The sequence below is a fragment of the Tupaia chinensis genome, unplaced genomic scaffold (genome assembly GCF_000334495.1).
Source record: "Tupaia chinensis unplaced genomic scaffold, TupChi_1.0 Scaffold143921_1, whole genome shotgun sequence".
In the NCBI taxonomy this organism is placed as follows: domain Eukaryota; kingdom Metazoa; phylum Chordata; class Mammalia; order Scandentia; family Tupaiidae; genus Tupaia; species Tupaia belangeri.
This window is the reverse complement of record NW_006203772.1, coordinates 1553526-1581438: the sequence shown is the minus strand read 5'-3', so window position 1 is coordinate 1581438 and position 27913 is coordinate 1553526. Positions and strand designations below refer to the sequence as shown.

The window sequence follows — 27913 nt, the reverse complement described above, 5'->3', positions numbered from 1 at the left end:
TCTTATACCTTACAATAAGCTACCCTTTGCCTTTTTTTTTTTTTTCCTAAGAGTTTTCCCACAGGGCATGTGCACTCACCGGAGAGAGGCAGAAAAAGACACAGAGACAGGGAAAGTGAGAGATCACTCCCCAGAGGTGTTGCCCACACAACAATCCCTTCTCCTTCATTCTCCTCTAGGGATTTTGGGTGTGCATGCACATGTGCCCTACGTGACTTTCAAGCGCAGGTTCTGGGACTCGAATGGCAGTTGGGCATGTGGGATCCAGCCGCTTTAACCAGCATGCCTCCTGGTGGCCCTTATCTTTGAATCTGTGTTATTAAGCTGAAATTCTCTGTTAATTTCTTGAGAATTTGGCTTAATGTCTCTGAGAATCTGGTTTATTTTGAACACTAAAAGTTTGTTTTTGTTTTGTTTTTTTTTCATTCCCGGAGATCATGTACACTAGCCAGAGAGAAAGCACCTTCTAATGGGGCATGGTCACACTGCAGTCATTTTTCCTCTATTCCTCCATCCCATCAGGATTTGGAGCATGCATGTACATGAGTCCAGCATGTTTTCAGGCCTCCATGACTGGGATTTAAGCTATGATTAGCCATGTGAGATCTGACTCCATTCACACAGCACTTAAGCTCTATGCTATGGGACCAGCTCTACAATGCTTTGCTTTTTTTTTTTTTTGCGGGGGGAAAGGGGTTTACCCTCGGGCCCCTGTACCCACCCGCGAGGTACCATAGGGCACATGTACTCACCAGAGAGAGGAAAAGTGAGAAATCACTCCCCAGAGGGGATGGCCACACTGCAATACATTCTCTCAGGATTCTGGGCACACACACACACAGACCCAACTCAATTTGGGGCCAGGGCTCTTACTGGGGTAGACCATGTCGGAGTCTGACACCTTAACCACCACACCTCCTGCTGGCTCTCTAGACGGCGTTTTTTTGTTTGTTTGTTTTGTTTTGATTTTTAGTTTATTTTTCTGAGGATTAAGAGAATGAGCCAAGTATATAAAGTTCTAGATTATTGAATACTGTGGGCACAAGTGCCTTTTTTATTTATTTATTTATTTTGGAGATGTTTTTGCTATAGGACGCATGTGCTCACCAGAAAGACATAGACAAAGAGTCAGAAAATGAGAAATCACCCCCCCAGAGGGGATGTCCTCACCGCAATCCCTTCTCCTCCATTCTCCTCTCGGGATCTTGGGCACGCACACACACACGCCCGGCATGAGTTTAAGCCACCGGGTCCAGGACTTGAACCATCATCGACTACGTGGGAGTCCAGCAACATAGCCATTATACTAACTGCTGGTCCCTAGAAAGCGTTTTTAAAATATTGTGCAACATTGTTTTTAATGAAAACTCTGTCTCACTAGTTAAATAGATCTGCAAGTTTTTCCCTCCACCACCGACAAATTTGTTAGAGATTATGTATGCTTGCCAAAGAGAGGTGGAAACAGAGGAAAAGAGAGAAAGCTCCTCTCCCCACCAATGGAGAACGATCAGACTATAGCCTCTCCATATTCTTTCTTTAGGAATTTTAAGAATGCACACATGTCAGGCGTGTTTCCCAAGCTTCCAGATCCAGGACTTGAACCACATAGTCAACCATGTGGACTCCAGCCACCTTAACCATCAGGCCATGAGCCAACCCTGTTTTTCTCTTTTTAAAACTTTTTTTTAAGAATTATCTTATTGAACTTTATTTTATTTATTTATTCATTTGTTTATTTTCGTTTAACCAGAGAGGAACAGAGTAAGAGAGAGAAGGAAAGTGCAAGAGCAAGCCACCAGGTCCAGGACTCGAACTGCAATTGGCCATGTGGGAGTCCAGCACCCCTAACCACCACACTACTTGCTGGCCCCCTTTAGTTTAAATTTTTTTTTCTAATTTATGTTATAAGGGTTGACCTGTATCCAAGGAATAGTCACTGTCACACACTGTTGGTGGAAAAATGAACTAGAGCAACATTTATAGAGAGTGATTTGCCAGTGTGTCTTATTTTGCATGTCCTTTGACCTAAGAGTTTAACTTCTAAGAATATAACCTAAAATGGGTGTGTACAAAGATTTTCACTGTAAGAATGTTTGTCAGGGCCAGCGGGTGGCATGGTAGTTAAGGTGCTGGACTCCCCCATGGTCAACCCTGGTTTGAGTTCTGGACCTGGTAGCTTACTTTCTCACTTTCCCTCTCACTTTTTTTCTCTCTCTTTGCCTTTCTCTGGTGAATGCACATTCCCCTTAGCAAATTTTTTAAAATAGTAATAATGATAAAATTAAATAAATAATTCTTTAGGAAAATGTTTGTCAGTGCTTTAACATTAGCCAAAAAAATGGGAAACAATTTAAACGAGAGTAATAACAATTTAAATTATGATGCATCTGTTTTTTTTAAAATATTATGCAGACATTAAACATGGTCTAGTTAAAATATTTGTCCGGCTGGACCCATAGCCTAGTGGTTAAGGGAGCCAGATCCCACACAGCCAACCATGGTTCAAATCCTGGCTCTAGTGGTTTTGAATAACATGCCAGCCACATGTAAGTTCCTAAGTTCCTACAGAATGGAGAAATGGAGATCAGGAGACAGTGGCATGACCGCCCCATTGAGGGTGCTGTCTCCCATCCCTCGCTGGCAAGTGCACGTACCCTCTGGCAGTTAAAAAAAGAAAAATATGTACTGACATGGAAAGATACCAATGACAGGTTGTAGACTAGAAGCAAGTTATAAGTGGTATGGTAGACTATGGTCATGTCTTTGTTTATTACAAATCTATGCATAGACAAAAAGACTTCACAAATCTACACTAAAACCTTAACTGGTTATTTCTGGGTAACATTTCTGCCTTTTTTCCCCCACAGAGTGTATGCATTCACTGTAGAGACAGAGATAGTGATAAATGACCCTCCACAGGGATGGCCACACTGCAATCCCTTCTCTATTCTTCTCCTGGGATTTGGGGAATGTACACAGGTGCACCCAGCATGAGTTTGAAGCTACCTGGTCCAAACTTGAACCACAGTTGGCCGTGTGGGAGTCCAGTACCTTAACCACCAAACCATCTTCTTGTCCCTATTTCTGACTTTTATATGAATTACGTAAAAGTTTTCTTTTTTTATTTAAAGAATTTTTTTATTTAACTTTATTTATTTTTTTATTTTAATTTGACCAGAGAGGGTCAGAGTGAGAGAAAGTGAGAAAGCAAGCTACCAGGTCCAAGACTTGAACCGTAGTCGGCCATGTGGGAGTCTAGCGCCCTTAACCACCACACCACCTTCCGGCCTTCCTAAAAGTTTCTAAAGTGCTTATGGGTTACTTTTGTTGTGAAGTTGTTACTTCTGGGTTACTTTTGTTATACATTTTTGCAAGAAAAATATATCATGACTTTTCTGACGAACCAATAAATAAAAAGACTTTATTTTGTTTTATTTTAATATTTGCTATTGGGTGTGTGCTTGCCAGAGAGACAGAAAGAGAAAGTGAGTACTCCCTTGCCCAAAGGAAGATGGCTACACTGTAGTCCTTTCTCCTCCATTCTTCTTTTGGGATTTTGGGCACACACCTGCACATGCCCAGTGTATTTTTCAAGCCACCAAGTCTGGGACTCAAACCACACAGTCGGCCTGTGGAATCCAGCCACTTTGACCACCACACCACTGGCTGGAACTTCTTCCAAACCTCCCCCAAAAAGGAACCTTTCAAAAAATTAGTTTTGTTTTATTTATTTATTTTTCTGAAGAATTTTTCAATTTTATTATTTTTATTTTTTAAGGTGACCAGAGAGAGACTGAAAGAGAGAGGGGGAAGTGAGAAAGCAAGCCACCAGGTCCAGGACTCAAACTGTGGTCAACAATATGGGAGTTCAATACCTTAGCCACCACCCCACCTGCTGTCCCCAAAAAAGGGCATTTTTATGAAGATGATGTGAATGGATTAATCACAGAATTCTCTCATAGTCTTCCTTTAGACAGAGAAATTAGTTCAGATAATAAGACATACCATTTAATAAATATTAATTGAGCTTTTACTAAGAACTAGGCATTCTTTTAGGCACTTCAGCTACATCAATAAACAAAACAGAAAGGTCCTTTTTTTTTTTAAGAATTTTTTTTTTTTAATTTAAATTTGGCCAAAGGACAAAGTGATAGAAAGAGGGAGAAAGTGAGAAAGCAAGCTGCCAGGTCTGGGATTCGAGCTGTGGCTGGCCATGTGGGAGTCCAGCACCCTTAACCACCACATCACCTGCTGGCCCCCAAAACAGGAAGATTCTTTCTGACTCTTGTAAGTTCTTAGCATTTCTGACTTAAGCTTTTCTCAAGGATGTAACCAAAAAGGTACTTTTTAGTTTTATTTACTCTTAAAGTTTTCTAGGTTTAGAGCCAGAATATTTAAGTCTCTTAGAAAAGAGCTCATGTATGAATAAATGCTTATAGAGATTAGTAAAAGATTAAGGCAGCGAGAGTGATACAAGTTGTTAGATCAGTACTTTCTGGATATTATAAAAATGTCCTCAAGACTTAGAGACATCTTTATTTTTTTTTTCTTTTGCTAGTGTGTGCGTGCATTCTCCAGAGAGAGGAGAGAAAGAGCCAGCCCGCGATGGGGAGTGATTATGCTGCAGACTCTTCTCTTCCATCTCTCCCACTTTTTGGGGTTTGGGGTGCATGCATACACACACACACACACACACACACACACACACACCTGGCTTGTTTCTCAAGCAGGTGCATCTGGGACTCAAACCACGTGGTTGGTCATGTGGAATCTGGCTGCCTTAACCACCAGGCCACAGAACTGGCCCATGGACATCTGTCTGTCTGTGTGATCTTCGTGGAGCCTCTAACAATCAGAGGACGTATGCCGTAACATAATTCCATGCCAGTGCAAAGAAATCTCTGTATGGTAGATTGTTGAGACCTTCAGTTTTCTAGTGACACAACACAGCCCCAGCATGGTTCCCAGTAGAGCTCAGGAGGTTGCCCAGACCTAGTTTTCACTGGTGAGTTACCAGGTCTCCTCCCCTCTCCACCTCTAACTTGATTATGCATCATATTTTTTGGCAAACGTCTAGCTTATAGCTGTGGAGAAATAGTATGATGTAATTGGAATTGGAGAATCTTGGATTCAAGGGAGTAGAATCTCAAGAGGCCATTTTTTTTAATGCTAGAGTACCACTATGTGCATATGTGAAAGAGAGGGCACCTTCCAACAGAGCCTGGTCACACCACAGTCTTTTTTTCCCTCTCTTTCTCCATTTCATCAGAATTCTAGGCACAAGGCATGTGTCTGGTATGTTTTTTTTTTTAAAGAATTATCTAACTTTATTTATTCATTCATTCATTTAATTTGACCAGAGATAGACACAGAACGTGAGAGAGAGAGAGAAAGTGAGAAAGCAAGCCACCAGGTTCGGGACTCAAACTGTGGTTGGCCATGTGGGAGTGTCCAGCGCCTTAACCACCATGCCACCTGCTGGTCCCCTCTGGTATGTTTTTTCAAGCCACTGAAGTAAGAGATAGGTACACACATATAGTTAGGATATACAGCTATGCGATGGAGCCTCCTTACAAAATAAGAGTCACTCTGGTCAAACTTGTATTAGAATCATTCACTGCTTTCACTCAAAATTAATCACTAGAAGGGCCTACAGGTGGTGTGGTGGTTAGGGGCACTGGACTCCCACATGACCGACCACGGTTTGAGTCCCAGACCTGGCAGCTTGCTTTCTCATTTTACCTCTCTCTCTCTCCTTCTCTGGTCAAATTAAAAAATAAGTAAATAGATAAACAAAGTTAAATAATTCTAAAAAAAAAAAAATAGTCACTAGAAACTATTTATAGCCAGAGCTGCTAACAGCCTACTTGAGATAATTACAGCTGAAACTAACATTTTCCATATCACTGCTACATTCAAAACCAAGATGGTAGACCTGGATTTGGACCATGGTTGCCCTTAGGGGATCCAGCTCCCTCTGCATAGCACTTAACCTCTGTTCTTTAGGACTGGCCCTCACAAGGCCAAATTCTATAGAATTTTACACTAGAGGAGTTTGAGCACACCTGGATTACTGACTGACTGGTACCCCACAGCTCTGCAGTGCTCATTTCCTATCATGTCTTTCAGGTCTGCGCTGCAGAGTTTACACAAGGCCTGCGAAGTGGCCAGAGTGCATAACTACTACCCAGGCAGCCTGTTTCTCACCTGGGTGAGTTATTATGAGAGCCATATCAACTCAGACCAATCTTCAGTCAATGAGTGGAATGCTATGCAGGACGTGCAGTCCCACCGGCCGGACTCTCCAGCCCTCTTCACAGACATGTAAGTTAATCTGCTGAGGACTGTAGAGGTCCTTCCTGTTGTGCCCTGGGGGGTCATAGGCAGCACATTTCTCCCACATCGCTTCTCTTAGGGGGTTCATCTTACCCAGTGATCTTAGTCACTGTCTACACCATACAGCTGCCTCATTTGAAAAACCTATTTTTTCTGTTTCTTGCAAAATCCTGAGACATTCCACTCCTCTGTGGATCAAGAACTGCAGTCACTTTCTTCAGATTGCCATTCATTTGGAATCTGAGTTTTTAAAAAGAATTAGACTGTGGGGGCCAGCAGGTGGCATTGTGGTTAAGGCGCTGGACCACCCCCACATGGCCGACCAGGGTTCGAGTCCTGAATCTGGTGGCTTGCTTTCTCACTTCCCTCTCTCTCACACTCTCACCCTCTATCTCTCTCTGGTCAAATTAAAAAGTAAATTAAATAAATAATAAAATAAATAATTATTAAAAAAAAAAAAAGAATTGGACTGTGAAAGAAGCATGTGGTAAACAAATTCATGACATAAAAAAATTTTTTAGGGAACCAGCAGTTAGCATAATGGCTATGTCGCTGGACTCCCACGTAGTCGACCGTGGTTTGCGTCCCGGACCCGGTGGCTTAAAACTCATGCTGGGCGCATGTGCGTTCGTGCCCAAGATCCCGAGAGGAGAATGGAGGAGAAGGGATTGCAGCATGACCATCCCCGCTGAGGGGTAATTTCTCGCTTTCTGTCTCTGTCTGGCGAGCGTACGCGCCCTATAGCAAAAACCTCTCAAAAACAAAAAAAAAAAAAAAAAAAAAAGATATTTCCAGTTAATGTAAAAGAATGCCTTATTTGTTAAGCAAACTGATTTCTGTTCAGATTTTTTTTTAATATTTTATCATTCAAGTGCCTTTCTGAGCCCCCATCCAACCTTTACTGTGTTAAGTCCTTGTCAGTAAAATCTCATTAAATCCCTGTAGTATACTATGAGTTGGATAAAGGCCTAAGGTGGGGTTGATGTTTATTTCCTTTTTAGGTTTATGTTGAAACTTCTGTGACTATTTTGGAAATTTTTTTTTATACTTAGTTCCTGCTTTGGAAATTAATCAAGATGTTTATTTTGCTCTGAATTGATCTTTCTACACTTCCAAAATGTTCTATGGCTGGGAAAGGAGAGCAGCTTCTATCTGAACTCCAAAACAGGATTAGCCTTGGGAACCAGCAGTTAGCGTAAAGGCTATGTCGCTGGACTCCCACGTAGTCGACTGCGGTTCGCGTCTCGGACCTGGTGGCTTAAATCTCACGCCGGGCGCGTGTACGTGCATGCCCAAGATTCCGAGAGGAGAATGGAGGAGAAGGGATTGCGGCGTGACCATCCCCCCGGGGGGTGATTTCTCGCTTTCTGTCTCTCTCTGTCTGTCTGGCGAGCGCACACGCCCTATAGCGAAAACCTCTCCAAAAAAAAAAAAAAAAACAGGATTAGCCTTCAGATTTCTAAAGTCATGCCAAAACAGTTTATGATTTAAAAAAAATCATAATAGTATAATAAATACTTTCTGTTAATTTAGGCCATCCCCATGGCCTAGTGGTTAAGGGATCCAGATCCCACATGGCCAACTGCATGGTTTGAATCATGACCCTGGCACCTTGAAAAACACACCAGATATGTGTGCTGCATGCCCCAGATCTCAGCAAGATGGAGAAGTGGGGAAGTGATTGCAGTGTTGCCACACTCCAATGAGGTCGTGTGCTCTCGCTCTCTCTCTCTCTCTCTCTCTCTTGCTCTCTTACTCTCTCACTCTCTCACTGATGAGTGCATGTGCCCTCTGGCAAGTTAAAAAAATTTAAAAGCTTAATTCAGATAATAGTATAATAAATACTTTTTGTTAGAGAAGGCAATCAAGCATTGTGAAAAGAGCAATCAAAATAGGCTTTTTTTGCACAAGATGTTACACCTTTCTTTGCAGTAGCCCTAGTCCTTTCAAGATCCCGCAGTAATCAAAAAGATACAGATTTGTGTGAAATGTTATTTGTAATTTTATGCCTTGCTATTGATGAGTTTCAGAGGAATAGAAGTCTCATCTTGCTCACAAAAGCATATTCTTCTTTTTTATTTATTTATTTATTTTTAGGTTTTTGCCATAGGGCATGTCTACTCACCAGAGAGAGACATCGAGAGGGAAAGTGAGCAGTCAGCTACCCCGCCAGAGGGAATGACAAACGCTGCAGTCTCTTTTCCATTCTTCTCTAGGGACTCTGGGCACGCATGCACAAACGCCCGGCTCAGTTTCCAAGCCACTAGGTCCAGGACTTGAATCACAGTCAGCCATATGGGAGTCCAGCACCTTAACCACCACGCCACCTGCTGGCCCCCAAGAAAACTCTTCTCTCCATTTTTTTCTGGTATTACAAAGATTTGGAAACTATAGCAAACATGGTAAATGAAATTGCTCATGATCTTTCTTTGTATTTTCTTAAATGAAAAAAAATATTGAAGGTAGTTCCTGGCACATAGTAGGAGCTTATTAAATGTTAGTTTTCACTGTGTATGATAAAAACTCCATTTTTTTTTCAATTTTTTGAGAGATTTTTGGTATACGGTGCTTATGTGCTGGAGAGACAGACAGAAAGCAAGAAATAACCCCTTGGTGGGGTGGGGGGGAGATGAACGCACTTCAGTCCCTTCTCCTCCATTGTTCTCTGGGGATTTGGGGCATGCACACATATTCACTCAGTGTGAGTTTCAAGCTGCTGGGTCTGGGACTTGAACCTCAGTCGACCACGTGAGAGTCCAGTGCCCTAACCACCATGCCACTTGCCCCTAAAACTACATTTTAAGATGTATTAAGTGGGGCCAGCAGGTGGCATGGTAGTTAAGGGTGCTGGACTCCTACATGGCCAACCACAGTTCGAGTACCGGACCTGACAGCTTGCTTTCTCTCTCTCTCTTTCTCTCTCTCACTCTGTCCCTCTCTGGTCAAGTTAAAATAAATACAGTTAAGTAAAATAATAATTTTTTTAAAAAAGATGTATTTAGTAAGCAAATATCTGTCTGTTCATAGGAAAAGAATATCTGGATGCTATAGGCCAGAGTGTAATGGTTATCTCTGGATAGAAAGATTTCCAGTGGTTTTAATTTTCTCTGTATTTTTTATGTATTTTCCAAATTTTCCTTCAGTAGGTTGGTATGTTATAAAAATTTTTCCATTCACTTCTCTCTAACTTGACTAGAAAAGCCTGTAAAAAATGCTGAGGATACAGGGAGAACGTGTGCCAAAATAGACTCAAGTGCTCTGCTATGAACCGTCTATACTCTGAAATCCAAGGAAGGGAGAGAAGAAGGACGTACATGAGAGAAGAAGGATGTCTGGTGCCCCCGTTGTCTCTCAAGTGCTGTACCTGGCACTTTATAGTATTTCATTCAATCCTCATAAGAATCTCATGAGACAGGTATTACTACTGTCACCGTTTTATAGAAGAGGACACAGGCTCAGAGAAGAGGAAGAATTTGTTCCATATCATACCAACAGTCAATAGCAGAGCTGGAACTGAGATGTTTCTCTGCTCTCAAATCATTCTAACTCAAACAAGTATGAAGGATTAGGGGAAAGATTGCTGAACTAGGGAACCTAACACATAAAGAGGTGCTAATTTTTTTCTCAATATTTCTTTTTAATGGGAAGTTGAAGTTATCCATTTACTTTCTACCATTTGCTGTGTCTAGGAAAAATCATGCATGGGTAAGAATCTTAATCCTATCAAGACAGGGATGCCTCGAGTGACCAGCAGGGAAATGGCACAGATAGTAGCTGTATTCTGCAGCGTTAATGAGAAACTAAGAGCCCAAGTAGTGGGACACCCCAAGGTTGTGTGGTCAGAGCAGCCATCTTTGGAGATTACCGAAGCTATTTTTGCAGCCAGATAAGGCTGTAGGCAGCAAGGGCAGGCAGGATGCCTGAAGGCTTAGTCTCTTTCCATCTCCAAATAAGGAGGTGTAGTGTGGATACCTTTCTTGAGAAGGTAGGGGGGAAAGATGAGACAGGAACGGCTCTCTATCAGCCTCACTCAAATTCTGCATAATGTGAAATCATGCTTTTAGAGAGAAGCGTCAGTTATTGAACTTCTAGTAATTGGAGAGTCAGCTACCTAGTTTGATTTTAGGGTAATTTTATCTTTAAGAATCAGAAGACTAAAGGGGGGCAAAATAATCTTGCAGGTAGACCGTTAGTTAGGCGAGGCTGATACTCTGGCTATTGTGTGGTCGTCAGCATGACTTTCAACTCTTTGGCAGTTTGTTTCTTCATCTGTCAAATGAGGCTAATCATTTCACAGAGATATTGCAAGAGTTGTCAGGAAAAGGAAAGCATTTTGAGTGGAAGTGCTTGAACTAGTTGATGCACACACGCATGCCAAGAGTGAGTTTTAAGCTGCTGAGTCTGGGACTCAAACCACAATTGACTATATGGGAGTCCAGCAACATAACCATTATGCCATCTGCTGGGCCCACTTGTGTTTCTTTCTTTTTTTTTTTTTAATTATTTTATTTAACTTTATTTTTATTCATTCATTTATTTCAATTTGACTGGGGGGCAGGGGAGAAAAAGCCACCAGGTCCGGGACTTGAACTGTGGTTGGCCATGTGGGAGTCCATCACCCTTAACCACCAAGCCACCTGCTGGCCCCCAGCCCACTTCTTAAGCCTCCGGTTCAGGACTCAAACCAGGTAATCAGCCCTGTGGGATTCAGCTGCCTTAAGCACCAAGCCACAGAGCCAGTCCCTGAAAAGAAACTTTTAAAAACATAACTTTCTGGGACCAGTAGATGATGTAATGGTTATGTCGCTGCACTCCCATGTAGTCAACTGTGGTTCGAGTCCCGGACCCAGTGGCTTAAACTCACACTGGGCACGTGTGCATGCATGCCCAAGATCGCAAGAGGAGAATGGAGGAGAAGGGATTGTGGTTTGGTCACCGCCCCCCCAGGGGGTGATTTCTCGCTTTCTGTCTCTCTCTCTCTCTCTCTCTCTCTCTTTCTCTCTCTCTTCACATCCCATAGCAAAAACCTCTCAAAAAAAAAAAAAACATAACTTTCTTTTATAGTACCTTCACAACATAAATTTGAGGATAAGAAAGGCAAGCCTTGCCAATTTGAAAACATAATCAAATGGTATATTAATTAACTTGGTCAAATTTCTGCTTGAGGAAAAAATTACCGTTTCTCTCTTCTCAGACCAACTGAACGTGAGCGAACAGAAAGATTAATTAAAACCAAATTAAGGGAGATAATGATGCAGAAGGATTTAGAGAACATCACATCCAAAGAGGTAAGAGACTTGTGGCTCTCGTTGTTCCTAGGTAAGGAGTGGGATAAGAACAGGAGTGGGAGAGACCAGCAGTTGGCATAATGGCTATGTCGCTGGACTCCCATGTAGTCGACCACGGTTCGAGTCCTGGACCCGGTGGCTTAAACTCACGCCGGGCACGTGTGCATGCATGCCCAAGATCCCGAGAGGAGAATGGAGGAGAAAGGATTGTGGTGTGACCATCCCCCCTGGGGGTGATTTCTCGCTTTCTGTCGCTGGCTTTCTGGAGAGTGCCCTATAGCAAAAACCTCTCCAAAAAAAAAAACAGAAGTGGGACTAGAAAAGGTACATGGCTGAAAATATAAAGGGACTTTTCATCGAAGTTTGTCCAATATGTCTTCTCTGTTTCAGATACGAACAGAGTTGGAAATGCAGATGGTGTGCAACTTGCGGGAATTCAAGGAATTTATAGATAATGAAATGATAGTGATCCTTGGTCAGATGGATAGTCCTACACAGATATTTGAGCATGTGTTCCTGGTAAGTATAAGGGCCACTCCAAGTGGTGTAATAAAGACTCATAGCGGGGAGGGCATTCATTATGTTTATTGTCTTTAAATAAAATATAATTACGTTAATAACAAAGGTAATATACTCAAATCTCCCCTCATTATTTTATATATTTTAATATGATCTGGGCTATTGAGACTATATATTGTGGTGGGAACATTATATGTGGAGACTTCAAAAAGCTTACAGGAAGAATGCAATTTAAGGATGCATTTAGTTAGATGCAAAAAAATAAAAAATGAAACCTGTGCATAGTTTTTTTCATAGTAATCGCTTTCCATGAACTTGTCGAAGACTTTGCCTTCATGTATGGTGTGCCACTATTTATCTCTTCCCAATTCTTTATTCAACACCATCACACTGGTAGATTAAAATCGACTATGATGGGATTATTTACACCTAGGAAATTGGCAAAGGCCACAAATCAGGCTTTTCTTCCCCTAAGTTGTTAAGTATTTCATCTGTCCTTTGTCATACTCCAAGTGAAGAGCACACTAGTCCATAGTACCTTTAACACCATCACACTGGTAGATTAAAATCGACTATGATGGGATTATTTACACCTAGGAAATTGGCAAAGGCCACAAATCAGGCTTTTCTTCCCCTAAGTTGTTAAGTATTTCATCTGTCCTTTGTCATACTAGTGTGAAGAGCACACTAGTCCACAGTACCTTTACACAGTATATCCAAACAGGCAGTCCTTGTAAGGCCACTCTGCCAGACGTGTCTAAGGTCTGATGATACATCTGAGCCAAGCAGGCAGGAACACTTTTAACTGGAATCAGTTGGCATTTTAAACGTCGTATACCTCGTAGGTACATTTTGAGTCGCCCAGATATTTTTATGATGACCAAAAAAATCAGCGACTAAAGATTGTTCTTCATGGTTCCTGAACATTCAGTAATAGCCCAGAGAGACCTCTCTAACAGACGTTTTAGGAAAGTTTCTAAAATTCTAAAGTCCATTTTCCTCTCAAATGTTGGCCCAGCTATGAGCACACGTTAGTTGGTGCTGCAGCTTGTCAGGCCAAAGCCACATGTGAGACCCACGTTGAATTCCCAGCTCATCCTAAAAGCCAAGCACCGTGACATATGTAGAAGCCTGTAGTCCAAGCTACTCAGAAAGCTGAGGCAGAAGAGCCATGACATAGCAAGACCCTTTCTAATTTTTTAAAATTTTAAAATTAAATAATTGTTGAAGAATTCTAGTTTGTATCTGTACACAATAGAGAGAACAAGGTTACCTAGGATAATTAACATCACTGGGATATACCAAAACCTCCGTTTTCTTTCTGCTCCCCACACTCTTTGGCCAAAAATACTAACAAGAAACTAAATCAGTTGGTTTGAATTTCACTTTCTTTCTCTGGTGAAGACACTGGTGAACCACAGAAATGAGAAGCTGGGAAATGAGAGGAGTAAATGCACAGGAACTGACTAAACTATGGGTAGATCACCTCATCCTGAATGTTCACGAGTTTATGTCACTAGGCAGTCAGACATTTTGTCGTTGAAGGTTCGTTCTCTGAAACTTGTTGACACTCAAGAGTGATTCATGGTGGAATATAGCTATGAAATTACTCATGAAAAGCTATGAGGTTGGGGGGGACGTCTTTTCCATTCTTTTAGCTTAACTAATATGTGTTGCCATTTCTGGATGAGGGCCTACTGCTAAACTGTCACAGACCTTTCCATTAGTGAGGTACCTGTCTTCATTGTCTCCCACGTACCTCCATGAGGGCTCAAATATATCCCGCTCTCGTGCTGTTGGCAAGAATCCTTGTGTTATCTATAGACAACTTATGAGTCACTCATTGAAATAAGCCCCCAAGTGTCACCATGTGACCTCGTTTTTATGAAGGGTAAATGCGTGTGGCCAAAAGAGCTCATATTAGAAAGTGACCAAAGCTGCAAACGTACAAGTCACTTTCCCAATAAGCCTGGATTTTAACACCTAAAACGCTGTAGACTTAACAAATATCAAATATAGCCCACTTCTGACTACTCAGCCTATTTTAGTCATACTTCTTTATGTCTCTGATGTCACCCCCTAAGAGCTACCTCCTTCTGACTCCCTCTTCACATGACATATTTTAGGACATACAAGCAAATTTTAATAGTGCACTAAGCAGAAAGAACAATCTAATTCTCTCACAATTACATTTCCCTAATGAACTACAAATGGATTTGAGTATTTTTACCAGTAGATCCTGTGATTTCATGATTGTCAGGCATATTCTTCCTGTCTCGAGGGTTTTTTTAATTACAAAAATAGTTCAAGTTCATTATAGAAAATTTTAGAAGACAATAATCACATTTAATTATCATGAAGACAGAAATCAGTATTATTTTCTATAATATTGCATTCCAGTCATTTATTTAGGATAAGTCTTCAAAGAGTTTATGGGAGATGCATATTATGAAGAATTATGTATGGATTTTAAGTTTTTTCCCACCAAAATAAATCTACTGTAATTCAGTTTTTCCACAAACTTTTTGAAGTCCCATGAAGTGCATAGTTGTATACACACTCATATTTATATATATATATATATATACACACACACACATATAAATGACATATAGACTTATTTTTTAGTACAGTTTTAGGTTCATGGCAAAACTTGGCAGAAAGTACAGAGATTTCTCATACACCCTTTGTCCCCGCACATACAAAGTCTCCCACTGTCCATGGCCCCCAGCAGAAGGGTACTTTTTTTTCCTTCCTTTTTTTGGATTATTTTATTTAATTTTATTTATGATGTTTTTCTTTTATTTATTTTTACATTTTTGCACACACATTTACTTTACATATCAAAAAATGTTTTGCTTATACTCCATAGTTCTGTTCTTTCTTTTTCTTTCTTTTTTTTTTTTTTTTGAGAGGTGTTCGCTATAGGTTCTTTGGTGGCTTCTTCCCTTTGTTTACACTGCCACATCCTGTCCAGTCCCCTGTCTTCTCCAGTGAGTCTGTGCCTGCTGGCTTTCCCAGCAATTGACACGGAAAAAGAGGTCTTATCCTAGTTGCAAGTTGTAGTGTTAATTTTCTGCAAAGTCATCTCATCTTGTACATTGCTGCCATGCCTGGAGCTCAACCAGACTGTGTGAAGAGAGGCAGCAGGACTCCTCCCTCCCTTTGGAAGAAATCCTCAGCTCTGCAGTGTCTTGCACAGGGATCTATTTATTTAGAAAAGGATCCAGCTGGTCTAGGGAAGGAAAATGTAGAGCATAGTTTAAAGAAAATCTGCAGTGAGAAGAGAGGTTTGATTGGTAGGAAACCAGGGTGTTTGTAAAAAAAAAAAAAAAAAAAAGGAAGAAGGAAAAAAAAGTTCTTCCACACTCTTAGGAGTATACCCCTTCTGAGCTGGAAGCCTTTGGCCAACCAAATTTCAATATCAGCAGCTCTCCCGGAGGCTGTCCGATTTGGCTAAGAACTAGATATAAACAGAGACCCTTTGCAGAAAAGCAGGCAGCCTTCTTACTGAAACAAGGAAGACACAAGAATATTGAACACACAGCCAGTAACTTCTCTCGTGAATAAAAGAGTAGTCAGAATTTTTGCTGCTTATCTTTTTCAAGATTCAATGTTACAAATCCTTGTAGAATAGTGTTTCCTTTTCAAAGAAAAATTTAGCTTCAAATTGGTTCCTTTTACTGTAAGTCGCAGAGAAATGTGTGAATAAATGAGGCAGTAATCTAATGGGTCATTTTAATCACATTTGTAGTTCTTGTCCCTGAACAGGAGGTGTGTGGCAGAAATGTCTCTTAGAAGGAAAAGGTAACAAAGCTTATGCCTGATTGCTGTAGTAGTGTGACTCTCAGAATTGAGGCTATAGGTTTAGTGTGATAAGGAAGATGTGGAGAGAGTTACCTCCTTGGAGGTCATGTCAGGTTCTGTATCTCTTCGAGAGCCCCCATTATCATCCCTGTTTGCTATACGTGTGCTCCTCTCTTACGTGTCACTTAGAACAGTTCAACTCCAGCAAGGTCATTCTGAAAAGAAAGCAGTTACTGGGGTCTTTACTCCAGCACGCAGTGCAGGGGAGAGAGAATGAAAATGAAGATGAACTTACTTTAAAAATCTGTTAATAGCCCCAAGATTTCATGTTACACTTAGGTAAGATTAGACCATGTTTTTCATAATTATATAGTGGAAACCCTTATGGGATTGTAATTGTAAGCCTGAAAAGAATGGAGGATTAAATATATGTGTGTATATATGTGTGTGTGTGTGTGTATTATTTTTAAGGGGTCAGAAGGTAGTATGGTGGTTAAGGGGCCCGATTCCCACATGTTTCCAGTCCCAGACCCCGCAGCTTGAGAATCATGCCTAGTATATGTGCATGTGTGCCCAGAATCCTGAGACGGGAATGAAGGAGAAGGGACTGTGGTATGGCCATTTCCACTAAGGGGTGATTTCTCACTTTCCCTCTCTCGGTCTCTCCACAGTGAGCACACACACCCTGTAGCGAACCTAAAAAAAGGGAAAGATGAGGTCTGTAGACAGGGCATCGGGGCTGATCTGCATGGCATTTGTACTGAGGGCAGAAAAATAACGCCGCGTCGATACCAGTTCCTTCATGTGGAACCTGAGGCAGCTCTAACCAGAGTCCAAGTCACCTTCCATGGGCTTCACTGAGTCAGTAATCAGTGCCTTTAGGTTTTGTGTTTTTTTTTTTTTTGGGTTTTTTTTTTTTTTTTTTTTCTTGGATAGATGCCACTTCAAAACATCAGACTGAATTTTTCTGGGTTGGTAGATGAAAACTGTGGACTTTTCCTATCACGTCAGGGTTATTTCTATATAACCGATCAGAGTTCCAGAGAGGATTTAGATTTCTAAATTAAGAAGTGGAGTGGTCATATTTCCCTGGCCCCAGTTTAGACACTCGGCTCTTTTTGTTTGGCATCTGTCTCACTGAAACTCTTTGACGTTCTTGCCTGTTTCTTTGGTGTAAGAGTAGTTTTCTAAGGTTAAGCAGAGTACATTCAGAACCATGTCAGCTGAGCCCTTGCCTGTAAGCAGGTTAGTCGCCCAGCACGTACTGGTCTTTTCCTAAATGGAACTTCAGGACAGTGTCCTTGAGACCTTCTAGTTCGGCAGGCAGATTACAGCTCACTTGTAATACGATGATGGTGCTTGCCTAACACTTGACAGTTTCCACAGTGCATCATTAGCTCATTTAGTCGTTCAACAGACATGTGCTGATTCTCTTTATTGTACCAGATGTGACACTAGGTATTTGTACCATCTGATCTAATTCCAAAAGGAAAGAGTAATGAACCATATCAGATAGATACTCAGAGAAGGCTGGTGGCTAAAGATACAAAGATAACCCCTGATTGGACAGCTAGGAGAGGTAATTAGTAACATTAGCCAGAGCCATGAGTGCAGAAGCAAAGCAGGTTGAGCTATGTGGGGGGTGGTGGGGGGTGGAAGGAGGAGCGGGGGGTGTGTTAGACAATATTTCTTGGGGGGTTGTTAGACAATATTTCTATGAATCTTGGCTATGAAGGAAAGAGAAAAGAAACGATATCCAGAGGCAGATTCAGGACATGGAGAATGTTTTTCCATTTTAGTATGGGAGAAACTTTATATGTATGATTTGAAAGAAAAGTGTCAATTACATTTTTAGGACCGGAGTAGGAAGGCTGTTCCATTTATAGATAAGAAGTGAAGACGGTGAAGTTAAGCAGTTTGCCCAGTGCCCCTCAGGGAAGTCCGAACTTGAACCCAAGTCTTCTAGTGCTAAATTTTATTTAATGTATCTAATTTTGAAATAGGTAAACTCTTATTTTAAAATGTTTGCCTTTTGGGAGCTAGCGGGTGGCTCAGCAGTAACACGTCTTGCCTTGTTGGACCCCGTGTGAAGGTCTCGAGGCACATATATACATGCCTGTGATCTGGTGTGGTGGAGGCTGGGGATCACAGTTTGAAGACTCGGTTAGGGGTATGTCTGTCTGTCTCTCTCACTGTCTCTGTCTTTCATGGAGTAAATCAATATGAAACTTTATTTTTTAATGTTAGCCTTTTCTGGGCTAGCCTGTGACCTCATGGTTAAGGGAGCCAGATCACACATAATGGACTGCAGTTCAAGTCTAGGCCCCAGCAGCTTGAGAAACATGTGGGGTATATGTATGCAAACCCCAAATCCCAACAGGATGGAAAAACCGAAGTAGAAGGAATTACTGCATGACTATGCCCCTATGGGGAGAGGGGTCTTCCTCCCTCTTTCTCTCTCTTTTTCTCCTCCTTCCCCCATCTCTCTGTGGAGAGTGTATGCACCCTCTAGCAATTAAAAAAAAAAGTCAGAACCAGCAGTTAGTGTAATGGCTGTGTCGCTGGACTCCCACGTAGTTGACTGCGGTTCGCGTCCCGGACCTGGTGGCTTAAAACTCATGCCAGGTGCGTGTGCGTGCGTGCCCAAGATCCCGAGAGGAGAATGGAGGAGAAGGGATTGCGGCGTGGCCATCCCCCCTGGGGGGGTGATTTCTCGCTTTCTGTCTCTCTGTCTCTCTCTGTCTGGCGAGCATACGCGCCCTATAGTGAAAAACCTCTCCAAAAAAAAAAAAAAAGAAAGAAAAAAAAATTTTTTTTAAAGTTTGTTTCTTGAAAATATATGAACAGATTGCTCAAAGTTAGAAAGTAGGCCTTAAATAGTGAAAAGGTTCTTTCTTTTATTCCTAAGAGGAATGTAAATTGAAACTACATTGAGAGAACTTTTCACACCTATCAGAATGGCAAAAATTCCAAAGCTTAACCACACATTGGTTGGCAAAGGCCATGGGGAAAGTGCACTTCCATGCATTCCTGGTAGGACTACAGAATTGTTTCAGCCTCTCTTGAGGGGAACTCAGCAATGTCTAACAAAACTGCATTTAATCTTTGTCTCAACAATCCCACTTCCACAAATGTAAAATGTCATAGGGGGCTAATTGAATAAACTAAGCTACTATCCAGTGAAGCACTGTTTAAATGTAAGAAAAAATAAGATCCCTGTGAACTATTATGTGAAGTAATTTTGAGGATACATTATTATAAAGTGAAGAAAGCAAAGAGCAAAAAAGTAGATGTCGTGTACTTCTTTTGTGTAAGTATTGGTAACATGAGTAAGAAGTATAATAACAAATATATATTTGCTTATATTTTTTCCCAGGTAGAATGTAAGTAGAATAAATCAGAAACTAATGAAAATAGTTGACTGTGGAAATTGAAGGGATGTGGTAGGAATAAGACTTCTACGTTTATTTTTTAATAAATTTTTTACCTTCAGCCCTGAAAAAGTTTTACATACTCAGAAAACTAAATTGAAAAGAACGGAAAAAGCATACTCTAAAAGTGAATACAAACAGGATTGAATAAACCCAAATGTATACCAAATTAATAGCCTCAAAAAAAGAAATTAATTCAAATAACTTTTTAAAATTTTGTTTACTTAATGTTATTTGTCATTATTTTATGTTTAATATTTATTAATTTTGTTGTTGTTATTATTTTTTAACTTGACCAGAGAGAGAAAGGGAAAGTGAGAAAGCAAGTCCCTAGATCCAGGATTTGAACTACAGTCGGCCATGTGGGAGACCAGTGTCTTAACCACCATGCCACCTGCTAGGCCCCCACCATTTTTCATTAGCTGCAGGGCACATGTGTTTACCAGAAAAGAAAATTGAGAAAGCAAAATGCCGGTGCTGGGATTTGAACCACGATCAGCCATGTAAGAGTCCAGCTCCTCAGCCACCATACCACCTGCTGGCCCCAATTCAAATAACTTTTAGAGGAAGGGTAAAATGGTGAGGAAGAACCCTGTGGTATTGACTTTGAATTGAAGATACCTACATAAACTCAATATTTTTTTAAAACTCAGTGATATTTTTTAAAGAATTATTTAATTTTATTTATTTTATTATTATTATTATTATTATTATTTTAGTTTGACTAGAGAGAGAAAGTGAGAAAGCAAGCCACCAGGTCTGGGACTCGAACCGCGGTCAGCCACGTGGAAGTCCAGCAACCACCACACCACCTGCTGGCCCACTCAGTAATAGTTATAGAAACATTTTTTAGCTCTGGCCACTGACAAGTTTTAGAAGCAATGACAATTGCAGTTATAAGCATGCCTAATTAATGCCCAGATCTTGATTATAAAATATCACTCTTAATAATAAAAAAAAGGACTCTTTAGAACAACATTTTGTACTAGAAAAACGGGTTGGGAACCAGCAGTTAGTGTAATGGCTATGTTGCTGGATTCCCATGTAGTAGACCGGGGTTTGCGTCCTGGACCCGGTGGCTTAAAACTCACTCTGAGGCGTGTGCATGCATGCCCAAGTTCTCGAGAGGAGAATGGAGAAGGGATTGTGATGTGGCCATCCCCCTGAGGGGGTGCTTCCTCTTCTTCTGTCTCTGTCTCTCTGGTGCACACACACACCCTATAGCAAAAATCTCTCTTAAAAAAAAAAAGACTAATGGGGTTATATCAGAAGGAACAAGCTTGAAGAGATTCCACTGTCCAAACTCAGAGCAATTTTTTATTTTTTGAAATCTGATCTTATTTATTTGTTTCTCATAAAAATCTTACTTTTGACTGGATTCAGACTTCGAAGTAGTAGCTCTCAGGACAGCCTGTTCTTGGCCTTTTTCTTTAGCCTCCTTCATTCTCTTGGCCAAAAGTTGAGCATATTCTGCTGCCTCTTCCTGATTTTTCTTAGTACGTTGTTTCTGGAGGGCAGTACGCCGGCGTTCGTGTTGCAGGACACGTGGAGTCACAGACGCTGAATCTTGGGTGCTTTGGTCCTGGGTTTCTTACCTTCTTTATTTAAGGGCTTTCCTGCAAGGTATTAGCGGACATCACCTTCTTTAGAGAGATTGAAAAGTTTCCGGAATCTGCTAGCTCTCTTAGGCCCCAGGCAACGAGGCGCCATAGTATCAGTCAGTCCTGGAATACCCTTCTCTCCTTTTTAACAATAACCAAGTTGAGAATGCTCAGCTGGGCATCCACAATGCAGCCCCGAACAGATCCGCGCTTTCTTTTTCCAGTTCTCCTTGGTCTGTACCAGGAGTGTCCCTTACTCAGTAACAGGTGGACTCGGCCATGGGTCAGGACACCCTGCTTCCTGGGGAAACCTTGTTTGTCGTTTTCACCCATGATTCGAACCACATAACCTTCTTCACCCAGTGTCAGCAGCAGCTTCTGTGGGCGTGCGCTTCTCATAAAAAATACGAAGTTGTGTTCATTGTCCACATCAGTGGGTTTCTTCATATTGAAACAGCTGACCTCCCCTGAGTCACCACAAAAAAAAAAAAAAGAGCCAAACTCAGAGCAATTTGAGTGTCAAAATGAAAGAAGGAGGAGGGAGGGAGAGAAGGAAAGAGGGAGGTAAGATATTACACAAAATAGAAAAGGAATCCAAGAGTCCACAGTGGCACACACAAAAAGGTGTGGAAGCAGGATGCACAGAAGTACGTCCGCCAGCCTGCCAGACATCAGTACAACACGGGCAGCCCCAAGACGGGCCAGAAGGTTTAAGCCAGAGAAGGGAAAGCCAAGGTGACAGATTTCGATTGTGTTAAAGTCAAGAAGGCAAAGAAAACGAGAAACAGAATAATCAAGAACGAAGCTGAGGGGAACCAGCAGTTAGCTTAATGGCTATGTCGCTGGACTCCCATGCAGTTGACCGCGGTTCACATCCCGGACCCAGTGGCTTAAAACTCACGCCGGGCATGTGTGCGTGCGTGCCCAAGATCCCGAGAGGAGAATGGAGGAGAAGGGATTGCAGCGTGGCCACCCCCCCTGGGGGGTGATTTCTCACTTTCTGCCTCTATGTCTCTCTCTCTGTGTCTGACGAGCACACGTGCCCTATTGTGAAAAACCTCTCAAATAAATAAATAAATAAAAAGAATGAAGTTCAGGGCCAGCAGTTGATGTAATGGCTGTGTCACTGGACTCCCATGTAGTCGACCACAGTTTGAGTCCCAGACCTGATGGCTTAAACTCACACCGGGTGCGTGTGCATGTGTGGCCAAGATCCTGAGAGGAGAATGGAGGAGGAGGGATTGCTGCATAGCCATCCCCCTTAGGGGGTGATTTCTGGCTTTGTCTGTCTGTCTCTCTGGCGAGCGCATGCGCTCTATAGCAAACACCTCTCCAAAGCTGAGCTTCAAAAGGCAATTCTCCTCAAAGCTTCTCCCAAGAAAGCACCTGCTACTACGGGTGCTTGCAGCCACAGCAGCTGCTGCTACAATGCCCGTGAGAAAGACAACTACTGCAGGCAGGAAGGCTCCAGCCCAGAAGGTTCCCACCCAGAAAGCGACAGGCCAGAAGGCAGCGCCACCTCCAAAAGCTCAGAAGGGTCAGAAAGCTACAGCCCAAAAAGCATCTGGAAGAAAGCAAAAGAGGCTCTGATAGAAAGAATAATTGTCTTTTTTTTGTTTTCAAATTTCCCCAAAAGGGGCATTTTATTGATTACTTTATTCCCTCACAAATAGACCAACTGTAATCAGACGAGGTGAACATTCATCTCAAGATTTTGTCGTCTTCGTGATAGAAAAGATGAGGCTTAGAACTGGATCACTTGACCCTTTCTCTTCTTCTCCCAGTTGAAAATGCTTGCATCTCTTAATAGGCAACATTCTCTTAGATCTGCAATCGGGCTCAACACATTCAAGCCTCAGCACGATCTTCTTTGTAGTTTTTGCCTTTTTCCGGAAAAGAGGCTTAGTCTGTCCACCACAGCCACTCTGCTTCCTGTCATAACTTAGCCGCTGTCCCTGAGCACACAGAGAATCCTTGCCCTTTTTTGTACTGTGTCACTTTATGAGGTTGGTGCTTGCCACACTTCTTACAGAAGGTCCGCCGGGTTTTAGGGACGTTCACCATGCTTGCGGGCCTGCTATCTGCACAGAAAGAGCAAGAATAAATGTCTTTTTGACATAGCAACAACAACAAAAAGAAAGGTGTGGAAGAATTGGTTGGTGAAACTCTTTTATAGGAAAATACCAGCAAAAATGCAGAAGGAATGATAGAGTAGGAAAATTAGCGTTTTGTAACTTCCAGCAAAATGACTGATTTGGCAAGTGAAAGTGAAGCATCGGCAACTGATTCTAAGACCATAGGGTTAAAGTTATTTGTGAAGTAGGATATTCACACAGCAACAAAGATTACTAACACCACAGATCACAGATTAATTGTAAAGCAGAGGGACATAACAGACACAAAGGTACCCTGACAAAAAATTGAAACTCAGCATGACAGATAATGAAACAGACTGACATTATTTGCCTCTTGATTTGATACAGTAGAAAGCACACAACATCCTCCTTGTAATGTTCTTGCCAAAAATGTTTGACCTGAATCTCATCATCACAAAACAATCAGATAAATCCACATCGTAGGAAGTTCTTTAAGATAACTGATCTGGAGTCCACAAAAATGTCAATGTTGGGGCGGGATGGTGGGATGGTGGTTAAGAGTGCTGGACTCCCACGTGGTTCGAGTCCCAGACCTGGCGGCTTGCTTTCTCATCCCCACCCCCCTTCTCTCTCTCTCTCTCTCTCACTCACTCACTCACGCACTCACTCACTTTCTGTCTCTGTCTCTCTGGCAAGTGCACATGCTCTATAGGAAAAATATCTAAAAATAAAGATGAAGATAACTTCCTATTCTATTATTTGTGAAAACTAAACATGGTAACATACAAAGTGCCTGGCACTTACAGGGCACAGGGTGGTATTGTACTTGGTCAGTATATTAACATTCCCTAACCTTGTCTTTTTGGCTCCATAGGGCTCAGAATGGAATGCCTCCAACTTAGAGGACTTACAGAACCGAGGGTAAGCACACACAGCAATTGCTGACGCCCCATGTTACAGTTTCTGTTTTATCTTTCTGTTTTACCATCAAAGGGATACTAATGGGTAACTTTAATCTTTCTTAAATATTTCTTTCTTTAGTTTTATTTGTTGTTATTATTTATTTATTTATTTATAATCTGACCAAAGAGACAGAGAGAGAGAGAAGGGGAAAGTGAGAAAAAAAGCCATTAGGTCTGGGTCTCAAACCGTGGTTGACTACGTGGGAGTCCAGCACCTTAACCAACACACCACCTGCTTTCCCTAAGGATAACTTTAATCTTAAGAGTTGCTTTCATGAGACCAGCAGTTAGCCTAATGGCTATGTCGCTGAACTCCCATGTAGCCGACCACGGTTCGAAACCCGGACCCAAAAAAAAATAATAATAATAAGAGTCGCTTTCAGTGGATTCTAATCAGGTGTAATCTAATAAAAATAAGCAAACTGTTCTTCACTGTTTCATCCCCGTACTTCCAAAGAAAGATCAGCTGTTTAATGGGAAGGCTTTCAAAAACATGTGCAGCAGCCTTTAGTGCTGCTTAAATCAAAAGCAGTCTGTGGCTCCTGTTGTTGTTGTTGTTAAGAATTTTTTTAATTTATTTTTATTTTATTTTATTTTACTTTTTTTTTTTTTTGAGAGGTTTTTGCTATAGGGCACGTGCGCTCGCCAGACAGAGAGACATTTCCTCTGAGGATCTTAGGCATGCATGCACATGCACCCGGCGTGAGTTTTAAGCCACTGGGTCTGGGACACGAACCACGGTTGACATAGCCATTACACTAACTACTGGTCCCTAACTTTATTTTTAATTTGACAAGAGAGGGACAGAGCGAGAGAGAGAGGGAAAGTAAGAAAGCAAACTGCCAAGTTCAGGAATCAAACCACGGTTGGCCATGTGGGAGTCCAGCACCTTTAACCACTGTGTCACCTGCCAGCCCCATGTGGCTCCTATTTTTATATGAGAATATACAGAGCTGTATCTAGTGGGTTTGCAGAGCTGTTCTTTGAACATTTATGGGACATTTTCTTTGTACCAAACAATGTGAGGTGCTAGGGATCCACAAATACACAAGACTCTGTCCCTGATGTTTTATAGGAAACCACTTGAAGACTAACTAGGTTATGAATGCAAATTGATAGACTCCTGGCCCAGCTGGTGATAGTGTGGTTAAGGTGGCTAGATCCCATGAGGCCAGCTGCATGGTTCGAGTCCTGGACCCAATAGTTTGGAATACACTCTAGGCATGTATGTACGTGCCCGAAATCCTGAGAAGGGAGGAGATGGCTTGTGGTGCGGCCATCTCCCCTAGAGGATGATTTCTCTTCTTTCTCTGTATCTAGTGACCACATGCACCCTATAGCAAATTTTAAAATAAGTAAAAATAAAATGGACAAATTTCTGAAATCAAACAAGAAGATCTATCTTAGATTAAGAAAAACACCTCTAGGCAGCATGGTTATTGAATTTGAATGTAGCAATTGAGTCTACAGTAAATACTCAGTGCATGAAGGGCTGCCATTCCCTTTTTTACCTCCTAGCTAGTGCCTGTTAAACTTACCACGGAACTTGATTTTTTTAATATTTATTTAATTTCATTGGTTGTTATTATTTTTTTAATTTGACCAGAGAGAGAGAGAAAAAAAGTGAGAAAGCTAAGCCACCAGGTCTGGGACTTGAGCCACGGTCGGCCATGTAGGAATCCAGCATCCTCAACTACCATGCCACTTGCCAGCCCCTGAACTTCATCTTAAAAAGTCAGATCTGGGGCCAGTGGGTGGCCCTGGACTTCCACGTGACTGATTGCAGTTCAAGTCCTGGACCTGGCAGCTTGCTTTCTCACTTTTCCTCTCTTGCTCTGTCCCTCTCTGGTCAAATTAAAATAAATAAGTAAAATTAAAGAAAATTAAAGAAAAGAAGAAAGTTAGATCACCCCAGAAAAAAAAAAAAATCATGTATGAAATTTGTTGTACTAACCTCTCATAGTAGAGGCAAGACCAGTTGAGACTCAGAGGTAGTGACGGCCGCCTGGCTGGTTGCGGGCTGCCTACTTCTCAGTCACAAGTCAGCCTTCTAGTTATGTTTACCATAGTCAGATAGATACTCCCTGCTTTTTCTCCTGGAAATGAACCTAAGCTAAATGATTATACAAAGAATTCCGGGGAGGGGGGCATATGGTTATTTAATTTTAAATTTGGAAGTAAGTACTTGGAAAAGTTAAACCAATACGGATAGTCTAGAGTTCTTATTGACAGTCTGTATCCAAATCTTGTGTATAATGAACATCCCCTACCTTAGAGCTTGAAACCATGTGGCTGCTCAGTAAATGCGAATAAGTGATAGAGAAACCCACATGTAAGTGAGGACCGTGACTTGCCTAATTGAAGATAAGAAGAGAAAATCAGTTAGTAAACTGGGCTGGGAATTCAAATGCCTGGATTCTAATTCTATCTGCCATTCATTCTCTTTGGGCCTATAAAACTTAAGCCTAAATAAATTATTTACTGATTAAAATCCTTGAAAGTGACCCTGAAGGGTGAAGACCCCTGAGTGTAACCAGAAGTTTATCTGCTTTATTTTTATTTTTTTAAATTATTTATTCAATTTTATTTATTAGAATAATTACTATTTTCTTTTAATTTGATAAGAGAGAGAGACAGGGAAAGTGAGAAAGCAAACTTCCAGGTCTAGGACCCAAACCGTGGTTAGCCATGTGAGAGTCCAATACCTTAACCACCAAGCCACCTGCCGGCCCACTTATCTGCTTTATATGGCAAAGTCTGCTTAATATTTCTTTTGGAGTTGGGTAAACTTTTGACAGCCTCCTAAATTATCAAGCTTTAAAAATGCTATTATTCAGGACCAGCAAATGGAGTCATGGTTATGCCACTAAACTCCCACATAGTCAATCACAGTTTGAGTCCTGGACCTGGTGGCTTAAAACTCATGCCAGGCACATGTGCGTGCATGCCTAAAATCCTGAGGAGAGAATGGATGAAAAGAGATTGTGGTTTGGCCATCCCCTGGGGGGGCAATGGGGGGTGATTTCTCGCTTTCTGTCTCTCTGGCAAGTGCACGCACGCTATAGCGAAAATCTGTCTCAAAAAAAAATGCTATTATTCTGGTATACCTAGGTACAGTGTTTAATATGAAATCTGAGATGCAGCACAGCAGTGCTTGCCAAATGTATTGGGATCACACATGCATACACTCTGACTTTAGAACATAACCCCAGCTGGACTCCCACGTGGCCAACCATGGTTCAAGTCCCAGACCTAGTGGCTTGCTTTCTCACTTTATCTCTCTTTTTCTCTCTCATTCTGTCCCTCTCTAGTCAAATTAAAGTAAATGAATGAATGAATGAATAAAGTTAAATAAAATAATTCTTATAAAAAGAATTATTTAATTTTATTTATTATTATTATCATTTTTTAATTTGCTATAGGGCATATATGCTCACCAAAGAGAGAGAGGAAAGTGATAAAGCAGGTTGTCAGGTCCAGGACTCAAAACTGTGATCAGCCATGTGAAAGTCCAGCACCTTAACCACCACTCTAACTTGTTGGCCCCTCATTTACTTCTTATTAGGCTAAATTATAAAATTATGAACTATAAAGTACAATTTTGTCTTAAAAGACAATATGGTGGAGTCAGCAGGTGGCATGATGGTTGAGGTACTAGACTCTCACATGGCCTGCTGTGGTTCAAGTCCCAGACCTGGCAGCTTGCTTTCTCATTTTCCCATTATCTCCCTGTCCCTCTCTGGTCAAATTTTAAAATAATAATAAATAAAATAAATAACTATTTATAAAAAGAAGAAGAAGACAACAGTATGGTAGGGTCAGTAAGTGGCATGGTAGTTAAGGTGCTGGATTCCCCCATGGCTGACCCCAGGT

General features: G+C 41.4%; 1 protein-coding gene across 1 annotated transcript in view; it reads left to right on the top strand.

Annotated features, from left to right (window-relative positions):
• Nucleotides 1-27913, top strand: part of SSH2 (slingshot protein phosphatase 2) — a gene marked incomplete at its 5' end in the record, with an annotated part of 237752 nt that overhangs the window by 175402 nt on the left and 34437 nt on the right. Inside the window, 4 exon segments of the mRNA XM_014582926.2 lie at nt 6130-6324; nt 11531-11624; nt 12015-12143; nt 23953-23999. Coding sequence (XP_014438412.1) covers nt 6130-6324; nt 11531-11624; nt 12015-12143; nt 23953-23999 — 465 coding nt within the window.